At 36.4% G+C, this 17,147-nt stretch overlaps 1 protein-coding gene across 3 annotated transcripts in view; it reads right to left on the bottom strand.

Moving 5' to 3' along the window:
- LOC138710585 (cardioacceleratory peptide receptor-like) overlaps positions 1-17,147 on the bottom strand; it is a 684,299-nt gene that overhangs the window by 63,232 nt on the left and 603,920 nt on the right. For 2 of the 3 annotated variants that reach the window (XM_069841577.1, XM_069841578.1), the window contains exons 4-5: positions 10,727-10,830; positions 2,644-2,741 (exon numbers count right to left, since the gene is read on the bottom strand). In XM_069841577.1, coding sequence (XP_069697678.1) covers positions 2,644-2,741; positions 10,727-10,830 — 202 coding nt within the window. The remainder of the gene's footprint in view (positions 1-2,643; positions 2,742-10,726; positions 10,831-17,147) is intronic. The other variant, XM_069841579.1, reaches the window with a different exon arrangement.

Raw genomic sequence — 17,147 nt, 5'->3', positions numbered from 1 at the left:
TGTTCCTCTTTTACTGTCTATGTTCCCTAGTTGTGTCTGTGTTCCCCTTTTACTGTCTGTATTCCCCTAGTTGTGTCAGTGATTCCCATTTACTGTCTATGTTCCCCTAGTTCTGTCTGTGTTCCCCTTTTACTGTCTATGTTTCCTAGATGTGTCTGTGTTCCCCTTTTACTGTCTATGTTCCCCTAGTTGTGTCTGTGTGCCCCCTTTACTTCTATATTCCCCTAGTTGTGTCTGTGTTCCCCTTTTACTTCTGTGTTCCCCTAGTTATGTCTGTGTTCCCCTTTTATTGTCTATGTTCTCCAAGTAGTGTCTGTGTTCCCCTTCTACTGTCTATGTTTCCCTAGTTGTATCTATGTTCCCCTTTAACTGTCTATGTTCCCCTAGTTGTGTCTGTGTTCCCCTTTTACTGTCTATGTTTTCCTAGTTGTGTCTGTGTTCCCCTAGTTGAGTCTGTGTTCCCCTTTTACTTCTATTTTCCCCTAGTTGTGTCTGTGTTCCCCTTTTACTGTCTATGTTTTCCTAGTTGTGTCTGTGTTCCCCTAGTTGAGCCTGTGTTTCCCTTTTACTGTCTGTATTCTCCTAGTTGTGCTTGTGCTCCCATAGTTATGCCTGTGTTGCCCTTTTACTGTCTTGTTATCTTTGTGTACTCTTGTTATCTCTGTGTCCTTGTTATCCCTGTATTATTTTTGTTATCCTTACTTTTTTGTTATTATGCCTGTGTTTCTCTTGTTATCCTTGTATTCTCATTGTTTTATTTCTACCACCATTCACACGTGGTTGTGCATGAATACATGCAGTAGGCATAGACCTATTACTAATATTCTTATTCATGCACTTCGTGGTGATTTTTACAGTGTGTTACCGCGTTCAATTGGAATTGTGAGTTAATTCATCCTGAAATATGTAAATAATTGCAGAATTTCTCTTGCATATATAACATTTACAACGAAATAGTGGTATACATAGTCTAACATTTCGGTGTCATAGGTTGCTTGTTATAAGACATCACGCCTTAGACTAGCGGTATGAACTGAGCACTAGTTCGAGTGCTCGTGAGGGAAAAAATGTTCTCATGAAATTTCGGGAAGTGTATAAGTCCATTACGTACCCAGTACTATCACAGCTGGAGAACAATCGCACTTACCACACTTACTCCATACTGATTGGATGATCATTTACATTATTGAGGTGTGCAAGGCGATAATAGATTGGAGGACGTTGGCCCTCAAAGGGCTCTGGCGCCACTGATTTAATTCAATCCATCCTATTTCTGTACTTCCAATGGTTCATACTTTGTAATTGTACGAATGATTAACACATCCATAGCAACATTCATAACAGCACCGATGAATTGATCACGTACGGGTGAAAATGAAGATTGTTGAAAAAAATATCTTTATGGTTTTAATGGACATTTCAAAGCTGCTGCTTCTCAACTACTTGAGAGAACCGAATTTCTCTGTATTGGAGCATCTACTCTTACAAAAATTTCAGGTGCGTGAACAAAAAACTTTGTACCTTTGCAATACTCTTCGTTCTTTTTAAAATGCTGGATCCAATTTAAAGTAACAATACGGAAAGAAACTCTGAACACATTTTCATACCCACGTCGAAATATTTTTCTGTCTTCACAACTAACTTTCTTGCAAAGAATCTCCACATTGCGAACAGTCATGTCTCAGCGACCAGTTCTGTATGATGATAAAGCTGCATGTTTTTAAGGACTTATTTCTGAGGCACACAAAACTTACAACGTTCTAAATAATAAGCATACAGCCAGATTCTCGCGCCCGTATTTGTATAGACCTAGGCGTGAATTTCAAATACTGGGTGTCCAGAAATTAAGTAACGATTTTGTAGAAGTAGAGCGTTTAGGGGTAAGATGTGTATGGTAATAAATTGCAAGTACACTGTGTTTCTAAACTGTGTTGTTGCTGCTGGAATCCATGCATTGGCTTTGCGATAACATCTAAACATGTGTTCTGTCGTTACAAGTAACTGAATTTGCATAATCTTCAGCTTACCAGAAAAGGTTGCTATGGTGATGTGGAGGCTAGAGGGGTCGTATGGTGACATTCGGACAAAATTTCAACTCCGATTCCATAAAGATGGACCCAAAGAATATATATATATATATATATATATTGTAGTCAACAGTTATTTGTAGATGATAGGCAAGATACTTTACTTTACATAACAGGAAAATATATGGAAACAATCAAATATATTGAAACAAATTGAAATATTAAAGACAATAATGGAACATGAAACTTACCAAAGATGAAGAATGAATATATTTAAGGAGGGGTAGGAGGACTATGCCTTATGTCGATGTTGATTTTGTTACTCTGACAGTGAAAAATTAGAGAAGGGAAAACGATTATGGATAAAAAATACTCAAATCTAAATATGCAATTTTTTTTAGTTCAAGGGGGGGATTCAAACCAGGTAACCCCCCCCCCCTTACGTACGCCCCTGGATGAGCTTAATCCTTGAAGTGAAGAAATATTATGTACGTTTTGCAGTAAAAAGTAATTTCGTATATGATCTTCATTCATTCTCTTAATGTTATTCATTTTACGCTACTCTGTACTTCTTAAAACATATAGTGCGGAACCATTCAGAAAGAACAGCGCTTACTTACAACTCCCCGAGAAGTTCATGGGATGCGTGATTGCGTCGTAACGGTCGATACTGAGCGCCACCAGGACGTAAGTGGACGAATACGTAACTACAGCCTGAAACAAAACATGATATACAGTGAAGTTATTCCCAGAATCTACAGTGCGTACATTTTATCTTCCCTCGCTCGCAGATGTAGAGCGGACGCGGAATTGCGTAACTATTGGCCTACACATGCGAGTGAGGGAAGATAAAATGTATACGCTAGTGTCGTGCATTTCAAGCTCTATGTTCGGTTCAATTTGTCGAGCGTGACAAGAACCGAAGTCTGCTTTGAAGAAGCGGTTCTATCACAGCCTGCTCTAACTTGCCCTTTGTATGATGTGTGCTCTTGAAGTTCGCTGGCCTCTCCTACCCTCCCCTCCCAACTCTTCATGCTTTTAGATGAGTCAGGATTTTACAACAAATCTTGTGAAGTTTTATATAGATGTAAGGATAGGTAATTTTTATTACAAATATATGATTAAATATTGACAGAAATATAGTATATATAGGTACATCACATAATGTTTTAAAAATACATAACAGTTGTTACTATACCAATTACTGACAGAAAATAGCTATAATTATATTCTCCACATAACATTCACATAAATCACAATTGCTCAGTATAATTGGGGACAGAACAACTAGAGGCTTCAGTGACGTCACTATAGAAGAGCCCACATACAGCAGAATTGTTCGTTTCAATACAAACTGAAAACGTTGACCACTTACTTTCACTGATCCAGTTGCGCTCTCACAATACAATAACTTCCGTTCAGAAAATGTTTTTCAGATGAATGGTACTGTATCTGCTAGTGCGGGAGGAGGGGGTGGTCGGACCGCTTAAAAGTAACGGTCTACAAGCTTCTAGATGTTCTGTCCCCAGTGTAACAATATTTGTGTTACTATACGGATGGTGAAAGTATTAGCGACGTGCATTAAAGGCACATGTTCGATTGAAATTAGTAGAGTATGACGAAGTTCGAAATTAGTCGATGTTCGCTCTGCAGAAGGAGGCCTGTCGTGTTTGTTCCACATTGTTACAAAAATATTTGCTTCATGTTTTAGCACAGATCTTGCAGTTAGTTTTTAATATAAGATAAGACGACTTACCTCTGATTAAGGCTCTGGCTGATATGTTACCTTAACGATAAAAAAAAAAAAATGGGCCGCCAACAATTTCTAAGTTACAAATTGCGCATACTCGTCTCGTCAAAGCCGTAGTTCACCAGGTAGTCCAAACACATAATTAAACCATTTAAATTTGCTGTATTTTGTTTAAGAATCTAAACTATGTTATAAAATCGAATGGAGGGTTGATTCTAGATAAATCAGGGTCTCTGAAGAGTGGAATAATAATAAAATTGATAAATACAAAATCAACCGAAGCGAATATGAACAGGAAAACCACGTTTATTGGTGCACGAAAGTGCTCAAAGACTTCAATGGAGGCCGTTAAGTTCCGATCTTGATCTCATAAAGCGATGAAACATGGATTTACTGTTATGGGCCAGAAAATAAATGGCAGTCGGCACAATGAGCCTTCCCAGACGAACATAAGCTAGCAAGAATCGAAAGATGCCGAAGCACTGGCAAAAAGATGGTTGCCTCATTCTTTCGTCGCTCTGGTCCTATCATCTCTGTTCCACTGGAAGATAATCGTACGGTAAATGCCGAGTGACATACCACTATTTGGTTATCTACATCAAGCCTGCACAAACGGCGCTCATTGAGCGCGGCCGTTCCTTCGGAGCGGGAGAGCCGTCTAACAGCTCGCCGGAAAGATACGTCGGAATGACGTAGGCATGCTATAGGTAGAGGATAGTCCATGCAGCTATCCGGTGTAGTGTATATTATCAGTAGTTATTTCACTTTGCCTATCTACGGCTGCATAATGGAGGAATCTAAAAGACGGAAAAGTGATCATCAGGCAAATTCTTTCAATATTGCATGGGAAAATGCTTATTTTTTTCACAGAAGCTGGAGTCAACACTTATCTGCCACAAAAGTTTGAAAGAAAGAGGAAAACATAATATAATGCGTCATTACTAGTCCACACATAGAGATACGATGGTTTTGTTGGTGAAGATCGCAGTAAAAAGATTCAGGAGTTGAAAATTGCATTATTACATGAGGTAGGATACATTATAATTTATTAATCTTCAACAATTTAAATATCTCTCTTCAAGCAAAAGGCCAGCTCACTGTTGATATGTTGAATAAATTACAGGATTTCAGTCGTAAATTTACGATTTTCGTAATTCAGTTTCGGGAAGGTTATATGGCCCACTTTCGAACGATAGAAACTGCTCGTGATGAAGCCTTGTTAAACGATTATGTGCAAAATTATTTGAAAATCAACATGAATTTAATTGTAGATTCCAAGATCTTGTCTTAATTGGAAAGAAGTTTAAAGTTACCATAATAAATTCCTTCAACACCAGTTGAAACAGTCATATGATTTACAGGTCCAGCCTGGTTGGAGTAGTTGGTATAGCGCTGGCCTTCTATGCTCGAGGTTGTTTAAATGCAACAGACTCATGTCAGTACATTTATTGGCATGTAAAGGAACTCCTGTGGGACAAAATTCCGGTACACGGGCTACGCTGATATAACCTCGGCAGTTGCGAGCGTCGTTAAATAAAACATAACATTTAACGATTTACAGCTCAAACTTACTGATCTTCAATGTGAAGACCGTTTGAATAATACTACTAGTCTGGTTGAGTTTTACAAGACTAAACCTTAGCAATAATATCCACGACTACACAGGCTGGCTGTGAAAATGATTGCTATGTTCAGCTCAACATTTATATTTGTGAGCAGCTGTTTTCTATAATCAACTTTAATAAAGGCAGGCATCGAACATCTGTAACTGATGTTTCATTACGATTAGTACTGTTCCTTTCACCTGCCAACAGCATAAAACCCCGTTTTCATGTAAATAAAAATATAACAAAATGATATTGTACATTTAAGTAGCTATAGAATTTCAATTATTTCTGTAAAATAAATACTTCTTTATTAATTAATAACAGTCCAAGATACTTTTGTAAACATTGAACGGGAATTCATTTCATGAACACTCGTACCAGTACTTCCTTTTGTGTACATTTTGTACGAGATCACCCCTTCTTCCAGTCCACCCTTATACAGAGCGCAGCTTATATCTGCATTCCGCTCATGAGCTGTGAGCCGGCTCGGAGAGTGCAAACCTTGTGCAGGCCTGATCTACATATTACAGTTTTGGAGATAGTGCGTACAGAACGACCTTGCAGCCGTATCATCCTTCAGCATGACAATGCATCGGAAAAGACAGTGGATTGTTTACCACTTTAGGTGTGAAATTAATAGCTGAACTCCTCCTTACAGTTCTGATCTGGCACCATACGAAATCTTTTCCAGTTATCAAGAAGAAAATGTGCGAATTGCCCTCTTAACATCGCCGAAACTGTGATTGGGGCCTTCAACGAGCTGCTGTCTGATTGCCTCTAGAAAAGTGGGTCCAGTGCTTTAATGACCGGCTCCATCAAATGGACAAATGCATAAGATTTAAGGAGGAATATTTTGAGAAGCAATAATGTCGAAATCAGAATAATTTGGGCTATGCATATGTTCGCAGAAACTTTAAGTGTGGCCCATATTGTTTCAAGAAAATATAGAAATGACAGAGGAACAAGTTTTCTGCGAAAAGCGTAATGTATAGAATGAGAAAGTATGTGTCACTATCATGATCATGACTTTTATGTTCTGTACAAACATAAATTAAAAATAAGTAGAAAATTAGACAGATAGGAAGGAGAAGAAGAATAATTTATGAGTGGAATAGAAGGCGAATGAAGGAATGGAGAAATTAATAGAGGTAGTTGTGGAGTAACAGTTAGCCTGCATGACTATGAAACGACCAGGTCCGGGTTCAAATCCTGGTGGGGTCAAGTTACCTGGTTGAAGTTTTTCCGGGGTTTTCCCAGAACCCGTTAAGAGCAAATGCTGTGTCACTTTCTACTCATTTCGCTGACATTATCACCTTTATATCATTCAAACGCTAGATAACCATAGCAGTGGATAAAACGTCATAAAATAACCTATTAAAACAGAAATAGGTTGTGCTGAAGGGATATTTAAGAACGATGAGAAGGGAAAGTAACATAATAGACGTGGGAGGTAAAGAAAATGGAGAGAATAGCTGTAACAACTCTAATATTGATATGCACGTAAAGTTTATGTCTACATACCCGAGGGATGTTAGTAACTCATGAAACAACTGCACAAATCCATAACGCAGGTTATGGACGAAATGGAAGAGTTGTTGCCTGTTACGGAACTTTTATGTAGGAGGTAACATAAGTCAGAAACTTCGTACGACTTTACGAAGTAAAGACAGACGTGAGTAACACGAATATTAAGCAGTTCTAGAATGTTCGACGAACTTGCTGCCTTGTTTTCGAGTAACCGACACACTCTTAACTAAACTGGGGAAGTTTCGAGGAATCGAATTACGTTCGGATATCGGAAGCACTCTGCTCCGTTACAGGATCCATTTTCCTTAATCCAGCTGAAGGAATGAATGCTCACCATCTACAGCCCACGTATCCAATTCTTGTAGCGTAAGCAGTGTTCATGTTTGCAATTAGTGCAATTTGTTACTAATTACAGTATGATGTAATACAAGGTTATCGAAAATATTTCCGGAATTTTATACCCAATTAACTAACAAGAAAAAAAACAGAAAAGTATTACTTTCTACGTGATACATTTTCCATTTTTCCCATCATGTCATATCTGTAGAAACATTCATTATTTCGGAGCTATTAAGTACGATTTCGGACTACCATAGAATACAGCTCTCTTCTTTCTCTACCCTAAAGTATATTCTTTTGTAATTAATTTCCTGGCCTCCAGAAAGACTTTTATGTGATTAAAAAGGACAGTCCATAGCGACAATTTTTTCGATAGCTTCACCCCTCCTCAACATTTATTTATTCATTAATTCCTAAAGTATAATCATTTGTAATTAATTTCCTGGCCTCCAGAAAGGCTTTTATGTGATTAAAAAAGACAGTCCATAGCGACAATTTTTTCGATAGCTTCGCCCCTTCTCAACATTTATTTACTTATTTATTCATTTAGGCCTATTCATTAATTCATTTATGAATTCATTCATTCATTCATGAAAATGTGAAGATAGCCTATACAGGATAAACTCAATTAAATATTACTATGTACAAAAATATTAATTATTTATTTTTAAGATATTTTTAAATGTATAATTATAAAATTTTTAAGCTATTATAGTTTAATATATATAATAAATACCCAATAAATGTGGAATGCGTGTACATCAAATGGATAAAAAAATAGACAAATGCAAATCTAATTAGCCCTATTTAAATTTACAGATATATAGAATAGAAGTTGAAACATCAAAGCCAAAATGTATTGACATAGATCGTAATACAAAAGTTAATCTAGTACGACAGTAATACAATGCAGTCTGACCCGTTTGGGTATGGATAATTTTAATTTAATATTATAAAGCTATTATGATAGTAGGAAAAATTTCTTGCTGGCTATATTATGATTAAAAAATGGGAGTTTCCATATATGACAATCAACAATGCATAATCTGAAAGGATAAATGAAAATCGTAGATGATTAAAATGGCTACTACAAATCAACAGCGGGCACAATGTGTTCTTTGGTATCCTAAATTTGAGAGTGTTAAAAGAGTTAAAAGGGAATTTCGACGTGACTATGGTGTGCGTAATGTACTTAAATAAGATTCCATAATGTTGTGGTATCGAACATTTGTAGAAACAGGTTCCGTGTTAAAGAAAACCCGCAGGAGATCGCAGGCGAAACCCAGTACGAGAATTAGCTATCTCTTGGCTTGGTCCCCAAACCCCCCAGATCTATTCCCTCCTGACTTCTTAATTTTTTATTTATTTAAATTCAAATATACAGAATAAAGAAATAGAATTACAAAACAAAGAGAAATACAAATAAAATAATACAAGCAATATAAGAAGAAGATACAGTAGTATTCACAAAATTTGAGACCGAATGAGCAGCGCTCGTGCTCGGTCGCAGTTCAGATATAATATTAAAATAAAAAATAATAATAATATAAATAAATAAGTAAAATAAAATAGCAACTAAAATATAATTACAGCGGCAATGGAATTATATAATATAATATTAACACTAGAGAAGAATAATATCGCACGTGAAAAGTAGGACTAATATATATTTCAAAATTATAGAATACAAATATAATATAGGTTGATTAATTCATACACATAGGCTATAAATTATTTAATCAAATTGAAGATATTAACACGTTTCTAATTTTCTTGTTATATGTTAGTGGGTTACATGTTAGAAGTTCTGGGTGTAATTTAGTTAAAGCATTGTACAACCGAGGGCCAAAATTTATGCTATGCTTTAGACCAGCAGATGTGAGACATTTAGGTTCTACTAATGTTGAATTAATATTTTGTCTTGTGTCATAATTGTGTGTCTGTAATACAAACTTATTACGATTTTTATGATAAAATTTTAACAGCGTATACTTATAAATTTGTTCAATATTAAATACATTAAATTCAGAATAATTCGTGTAAGCTTTTGTTAAGGTCATTGTCTATTCACAGTAGCCCAGGAACATTGACGATCTGAGAGTAAAAATTACTCAAGCTTTTCAACAAATCACCCCTCTTATGTTACAATGGACATGGACTGAATTGCATCACTGTTATGAGTTGTGGAGGGTGCGCAATGGGGGTCATGTTGAGCTCTAAGGAATCTCCCATCATTCAGTGATGTATGCATAAAGTTTCAACAAAGAAAGTTCAGTAGTAAATGTTTTACGGTGTTTTTATTTTATCCATACCCAAACGGATCACCCTGTATAGAATGCAATGTAATGTAAGCTATATTATTTTCAGAAATCTGTCACAACAGTTTTTTTAACTTCTTTAGCCTACAATATACTGTATGTATTTCTTCTAAGATATACAGTCTATAATTAAGAAGAACTCTATAAGTAGGAGAATAGTCATGAGAATTTGTAATTTAGGCCTCATTTTGGAAGAAAAAAATATTAGATTTGTAAGTAGCACCATATGGGACATAATGTATTTTATCATATATACTAATACAATCTATTTTCATTATTTATTAATTTATATTGTAAAATAGGAAAATATCCCAATTTCTTGTGTGTGACAAATCATAAATATTGAAAAATGTTACTATACAGTGTGTCCAGAAAATTTCATAATAGAAGTATAAATATAAATTAAAGGGATGAAGATGTGTACAATGAGAATGGGTACTTAGCTCTAAACATGCAAATTTTAACCAAAAATTCAAATGGAGCACATCGTATTTCTGCATAGTAACGCTGCCTTAACCAAGGTAGTATGTTTCACCCTAAATACCTCGAGAGGAGCCTCCTATGCTTTCTGAAATTACTTCCATGAAGTTGGAAGTGATTATAATATATGGATTACATAAACAGCGCGAGCAAATAGTGGACAGGGCACAATATTTTAGAAACTGGCACATCAGAAGAGAACGGTACATGTTCCACAAGAGTGCTCGTACTGCAAATAAGGAATATGTGTGTGCCAAATATTGGTAGACAAGTTAAATATCCCCCCCCCCTTGTAGTATTGAAGCAATGGTGACTGTGAATGCAGGTTTATTCGAAGACATTTTCAGAATATCCTGTGCATATTCACCCCACAATATATCTGACTTCAAGTCCTGGAGAATAGCTCTAAAGATTTCGAGGTTCGAAATTACCCGTAGTTAGGTCTATTTGTAAGACTAAGATTTGTATGAAATGTAACTTAATTATTCTTCAGGTGATTATTTGAAATATGAGTAGAACTGCCCTCTCATAGTGAAATATTTAAGAAAATAAATGATTGCTCATGAAATCACAGCATTTTGCATGCGTAGATGCTTTCGAATTTCACCCTTATTGTTATCCGACGAATATTAACAAACGAATTAATTGAAGCTTATAGTAACTGTATAGTATACTCACTTGTAGAAAGCGAATTAACTTGCATGCGAAGTTGCCTGCATGCCATGTGACTGTGATGCGCCACACAATATCTGTCAAGACGCTGATGAGGCCCACGGTGAGATCTGTAACATACAAGCATTTTGGGCAACTTCAGCAAATGTCTATTTAGGAATTCTCGCTAAAATACATGAACAGCTTATTTCAGAAAGGGATCTGAGTCACTTTTATATACTTTTGAGAAAAACACAAAAAAAAAACATAATAAAATGCAAATCTGGCTTTCAGGTAAAGCTCCCTGTGAAGCAGACTTGAATAATTTCAAGGGAAAAATTGTTCCGGGGCCGGGTATTGCTCCCGAAACCCTTCACTTAGCGCACGAATGCTCTACCGAGTGAGCTACCCAGGACTAGGTACGTTAACAGAAAACCACAATTTAAGTCACATAGTTTGTGTGCACTCAAAGTTGGGTTTCTGGCACCTTGTCAACACACTTGAGTTGTATGGATATAAAGGAAAAAATTGGGACGGTATCGGATGTAGTTCCTGGGTAGCTCAGTCGGTAGAACACTCGTGTGCTAAGCGAAGATTTCCGGGATCAATACCCGGCCCCGGGACAATTTTTCCCTTGAACTGATTCAACATAATAAAATGTTTAATTTTTAGTTAGGTATACAAATTACGCTTTGGAAGCGTTGCTTACATGTGTGTTGCATATTTTACAGTATTCAGATCAAAATTTGAGCCAGTTTACATCCAGAACATTGTATATGAAAATCACGGCCAGAGGTCCCTTTCTACAATAAAGTAACGAATTTGAAATATAATAATCTTATTAATATTTTAAGATTTTATACTAAAAATGGAACATAACATATCACTTTTCAAAATACATGTTAATACACACCATTTGAATTGTAAAATCTATAAATAAAAGATCAGCACTTCTACAGTTACTGCAAAATTTTGCATAAATAAAATTTATTTCATGTACTTGTTTGATACTGATTTAATCACATACAGGCAGCAGAGTTGTTGTTTGTTGTTGTTCAGTCAACTCTCCGAAGACAGGTTTGAACCTCATAAGTAACACCAAAAAGGCATCACTCATGAGGCAACTAGGCCAGGAGATAATGGGTAGGGAGGCCAGCTCCTTTCCTCCTTCATTGCGTACATCGCCGATTAGCTACATATTCCACTAATCAGAATTTAGATGCATACAAACAGTTGTTTTTTCCTTTGACATATCGTCAAGTGATATGTACTGCCTGATAATAAATATACATATCAGCCAGAACCTCAATCACAGGTAAGCAGTAGAATTATGTCAACAAAAACCTTCTGAATTCATATGGTACATAATGTATCAGTGCCTTCTTTATGCCTTCCACTTTGGTCTTCTTGATGGATACATGTCCAGCTTGATATGCAGGGGTATTGAGCAAGTAAACATCATGACCAATTCCTCTGTAGAATAGCAATGTGTTACAGTAATGAAGTTGATTACCTTCAGAGCTCAGTGTGTGAACAATTTCTGAAGTCAGGATGATATCTGTTCTTTTAGAATCATTGTACTCAAAATAGTGATAGTAATACTAGCCTAATAAGTGTAGTAAATTATAGTCTGTAGTGACTTTCACAGAATTACGTAACCCCCGAACTCGTAAAAATAAATAGCTAGGGAATGAAAAGGTCGATCTGTTTGACAACTGTTCATGTAAGTGATTCTGAAAAGCTGTGTTTCATTGAAAATGTAGAAATTTAATATCTCTTTATGTTAGTTTCTTCTGCTTCTATTCTTTCTTTCTTTTTTTTTAATCACAATATTTTCCTTCGTGCTTTTAAATAGAAACAGTTTAGCGATAAGTAACAAGTTACTATAATTTATTATTATGAAATTCAAACTTTAGACTAAAGAATCTAGGCATGTCATAGGTCACTGCCACCCCAAGACACAACTTTGCACTTTAGAACTAATGATAAAGAAAACTGACGTCAGTGGTTGCGTGTCACTGGGAGACAGGTGCGAACTGTATAACTAAAATATTTTTGTGGATGAAAATAGTCTAAGTCAGCATCGCTCTGTTGCAGGAAGATTCACGTAGCCGATGGTTGATGATCATGAAATAATACATTTTAATTGAATACTGTTGTATTTCTGTGATCACTAAAGGACTGAATATGCAGTACGTGGGCTAGTAACAGGTAGGCTATTCAAGATCATCCGATGGATATAGGTACATAATTTAAATTGAAGATTGAATACACAAATTGACCGTGGGCACGAACTTTGTGGCACGAGAAACAGTTTTCAAAATTAGCGTAAAATCTGCGTCATAGTAGGTTTATTGTCCAGTAGTTGGAGCATACTTGCTTAACATGATTCTCCGTAATTCTTAGTTTCTTATAATATCCTAATCTATCTCGAAAGGTTAACTTAAACATAATCTCACCTCCACTTGAGACCACTGTTCTTTGTTTGCGAGGTCAATGGCTTTCATACAGAGGGAAGAATTTCGCATATTCCACAGAACCATAAGGTACAGCACAGTATGAACATGCTAACTGAAGAATTTTACAGTAGGTGTTCAAAATGCTGACGATGTATAGTCGGTTTCTTGGTAAAAGTGACCAAGTCCAAAATGCAAAATTCTTGGGAAAAGGCATTTAAAGGTTTAATGATCCTTCTAAAGATAACTGTACTTCTTTAGATGTTAGTAGTTAGTTATTTTGAAGGTATATATGCTATATTATTAATTTATAATATAAACTTATGTCTTAAATTTTCATAATGCTTGGAAGCCTTCAATGTGACTTGGTCACTTTTACCAAGAAACCGACGTGAATGTGAATGAATCTGTCTACTCTTCTACGTAATGACCCAGGAATACGCTCAAGCAATCCTGGGTAATTCTTCATTTGCTGGAAGTCGTCTACAATCTGATGCAGCAATTCTTCAGTTGTGGTGGTCTGTTGTGTAAACTACGCTTTTTGCACAATTCCATACAAAGGATTTAAATCCGATGATCTATATTTCATTCCATAATGTCTGACAGGAGAAGTAAATATTGCCGGCAGAGGAGGAGAGAAGTATAATTGCTATTCAATCAAGACAGAGATCTCATTACAAGCTTGCCTTGAAGTTGAATGGTGTGAAGCCTTCTACCCTCACCCAAATTCAAGACAAGCATGGAATGAGATTGGTACTTTTTTTTTTGCTTCATTTCGTTTTTACTTCTAATCCCTACATTTTTTACCACAACTTTTAAAACACTCTGTATATGATGCTATTGTCAAATCAATTCTGGGAACATAAAATCCTCTACGAATAATAATTATTCTATATCCACTCTTCTGTCTATAGCGGAATTCTGATTCGTGAATTTTATCAGAGGCGCTGTAATACTTTATTGGTGTTCACAAAGTTATACTGCAATAACTCCTGAGAAGATAACAGCTTCTGGGAGTGATAGTAATATCTCCCTTCTCTACCAAGAGTGAGACTCTGGTTTTTTATGTTATTCTGAAATAAGTTCTGGAAAGATAACCATTTCTGGGAGTGATAGTAATATCTAATTCTCTATCGATAGTGGGACTCTGGTTTTATATGTTATTCTGAAATAGGTTCTGGAAAGATAACAGCTTCTGGGAGTGATCGTAATATCTAATTCTCAGCCGATAGTGAGAGACTGGTTTTATATGTTGTTCTGAAATAAGTTCTGGAAAGATAACAGCTTCTGGGAGTGATTGTAATATCTAATTCTCTGCCGATAGTGGGACTCTGGTTTTATATGTTGTTCTGAAATAAGTTCTGGAAAGATAGCAGTTTCTGGAGTGATAGTAATATCTAATTCTTGCCGATAGTGAGATTCTGGTTTTATATGTTACTCTGAAATAAGTTCTGGTAAGATAACAGTTTCTGGAAATGATTGTAATATCTAATTCTCTACCGATAGTGGGACTCTTGGTTTTATTTGTTATCCTGAAATAAATTCTGGGAAGATAGCAGTTTCTGGAGTGATAGTAATAACTAATTCTTGCCGATAGTGAGATTCTGGTTTTATATGTTATTCTGAAATAAGTTCTGGGAAGATAACCGTTTCTGGGTGTGATCGTAATATCTAATTCTCTACCGATAGTGGGACTCTGGTTTTATTTGCTATCCTGAAATAAATTCTGGAAGATAGCAGTTTCTGGAGTGATAGTAATAACTAATTCTTGCCGATAGTGAGATTCTGGTTTTATATGGTATTCTGAAATAAGTTCTGGGAAGATAACAGTTTCTGGGAGTAATCGTAATATCTAATTCTCTACCGATAGTGGGACTCTGATTTTATAGGTTATCCTGAAATAAGTTCTGGGAAGATAGCAGTTTCTGGAGTGACAGTAATAACTAATTCTTGCCGATAGTGAGATTCTGGTTTTATATGTTATTCTGAAATAAGTTCTGGAAAGATAACAGTTTCTGGGAGTGATAGTAATATCTAATTCTCTACCGATAGTGAGATTGTGGTTTTATGTGTTATTATGAAATAAATTCTGGAGAGAGTTGGTTATTTAACGACGCTGTATCAACTACGAAGTTATTTAGCGTCGATGAGATTGGTGATAGCGAGATGAGGCCGAGAATTCGCCATAGATTACCTGGCATTCACCATACGGTTGGGGAAAACCTCGGAAAAAACCCAACCAGGTAATCAGCCCAAGCGGGGATCGAACCCGCGCCCGAGCGCAACTTCAGATCGGCAGACAAGCGCCTTAACCGACTGAGCCACCCGATGGCCAAATTCTGGGGAGATAACTTCTGGGAGTGATAGTAATAGGTATTTACTTCTCTGCTGGTAATGGAACTCTGGTTTATATGTTTTTTTTTTTTTTCAGAAAAGTTCAAATAATTTATTAGTGCATACAATTTTATTTTGAAATAAGTTCCGAGAATATAACACCTTCTAGGAGTAATAATAATATCAACTTTTCTACCGACAATGGGACTCTGGTTCGATAAATTTGTCATCAGAATCCCTATTCTAATGTATTACAATAATGAATATTATTCTGAAATCTGTTCCAGAAGTAAAACTTTTCGAGTGCTCCTTTTCACAGCTATGGTCACGCTCCACGTGTTACGGTTCTCTTAAATTCTTAATTACATGACATAATTATTCGTAATCTGTGGCACACAGTTGTGTACAGAGTATTGTTCGCAATTACCAGTCTCCTTGTAGGGAATGAAAAAATTGATGAAGGAAAGCAACGTTTAACAAGAATACTTCAGCCTAGTGTTTAGCCTTTATGCAAGAAAATGAGAAATCCAGAGAAAGCATCGGCAAGGGCGCAATAAGTGGTTTCGCGGATGTCTTCTCCCTTCTACTTCTCCTTTTTTTTTTTTTTTTTTTTTTTTTTGTCATCCGGGAAGAGACGACTCAATATCCGCTCTGTGCGGCCTTTCCATTATTACGTCTCTACCTCACCCTCCCGCCCTCATTCGTTTATTTCTACCATCAGGCAAGACACATTTTTCGCCTCTTTTGAAATTCAAACTTAGTGTGATCTTAACATCTGACTGTCCCCTAGTTAAACGTTCCCATGGCGACACTGCGGAAGGAAGAATTGGAATAGTAGCTCTGAATTCAGTTCAAGTAGAGCCAGGTCTGTGATTTATTGTTACTCAAAAGTAGATTATTTTAATAGAGGATGATATAATATCCCCATATAATTATACACAACAACAAATAGCTTTTAAGGAACCCGCAGGTTCATTGCAGTCCTCAAGTAAGCCCGCCATCGGTCCCTATCCCATGCAAAATTAATGCAGTCTCTATCATCATATCCCACCTCTGCCACCGGCTTAGCTCAGTCGACTAAGGCGCTTGCCTGCCGATCCGGAGTTGCGTTCGGGCGCGGGTTCGTTTCCCGCTTGGGCTGATTACCTGGTTGAGTTATTATTTCCGAGGTTTTCCCCAATCATAAGGCGAATGTCAGGTAATCTATGGCGAATTCTTAGCCTCATCTCACCAAATAGGCTATCATCTCGCTATCACCAATCCCATCGACGCTAAATAACCTCATAGTTGATACAGCGTCGTTAAATAACCAAGTGAAATAAAAATAAATATCCCACCTCCCTCAAATCCATTTTAATGTTATCCTCCCATCTACATCTTGGACTCCCCAAAGATCTTTTTCCCACCCTTCTCTCAGCTAACACACTATATGCGTTTCTGTATTGATCCATACGTGCTACATGCCCTGCCCATCTCAAACGTCTGGATTTAATGTTCCTAATTATGTCAGGTAAAGCAAACACTGCATGCAGTACATACATACATACATACATACATACATACATACATACATACATACATACATACATACATACATACATACATACATACATACATACACAGGGCAGAAATGAAATAACCCGACAGATTTTCAAAAC

Source organism: Periplaneta americana, chromosome 12 (genome assembly GCF_040183065.1).
Source record: "Periplaneta americana isolate PAMFEO1 chromosome 12, P.americana_PAMFEO1_priV1, whole genome shotgun sequence".
Classification (NCBI taxonomy): domain Eukaryota; kingdom Metazoa; phylum Arthropoda; class Insecta; order Blattodea; family Blattidae; genus Periplaneta; species Periplaneta americana.
The sequence above is the reverse complement of the archived record's forward strand: the minus strand, read 5'-3'. Positions and strand labels throughout refer to the sequence as shown.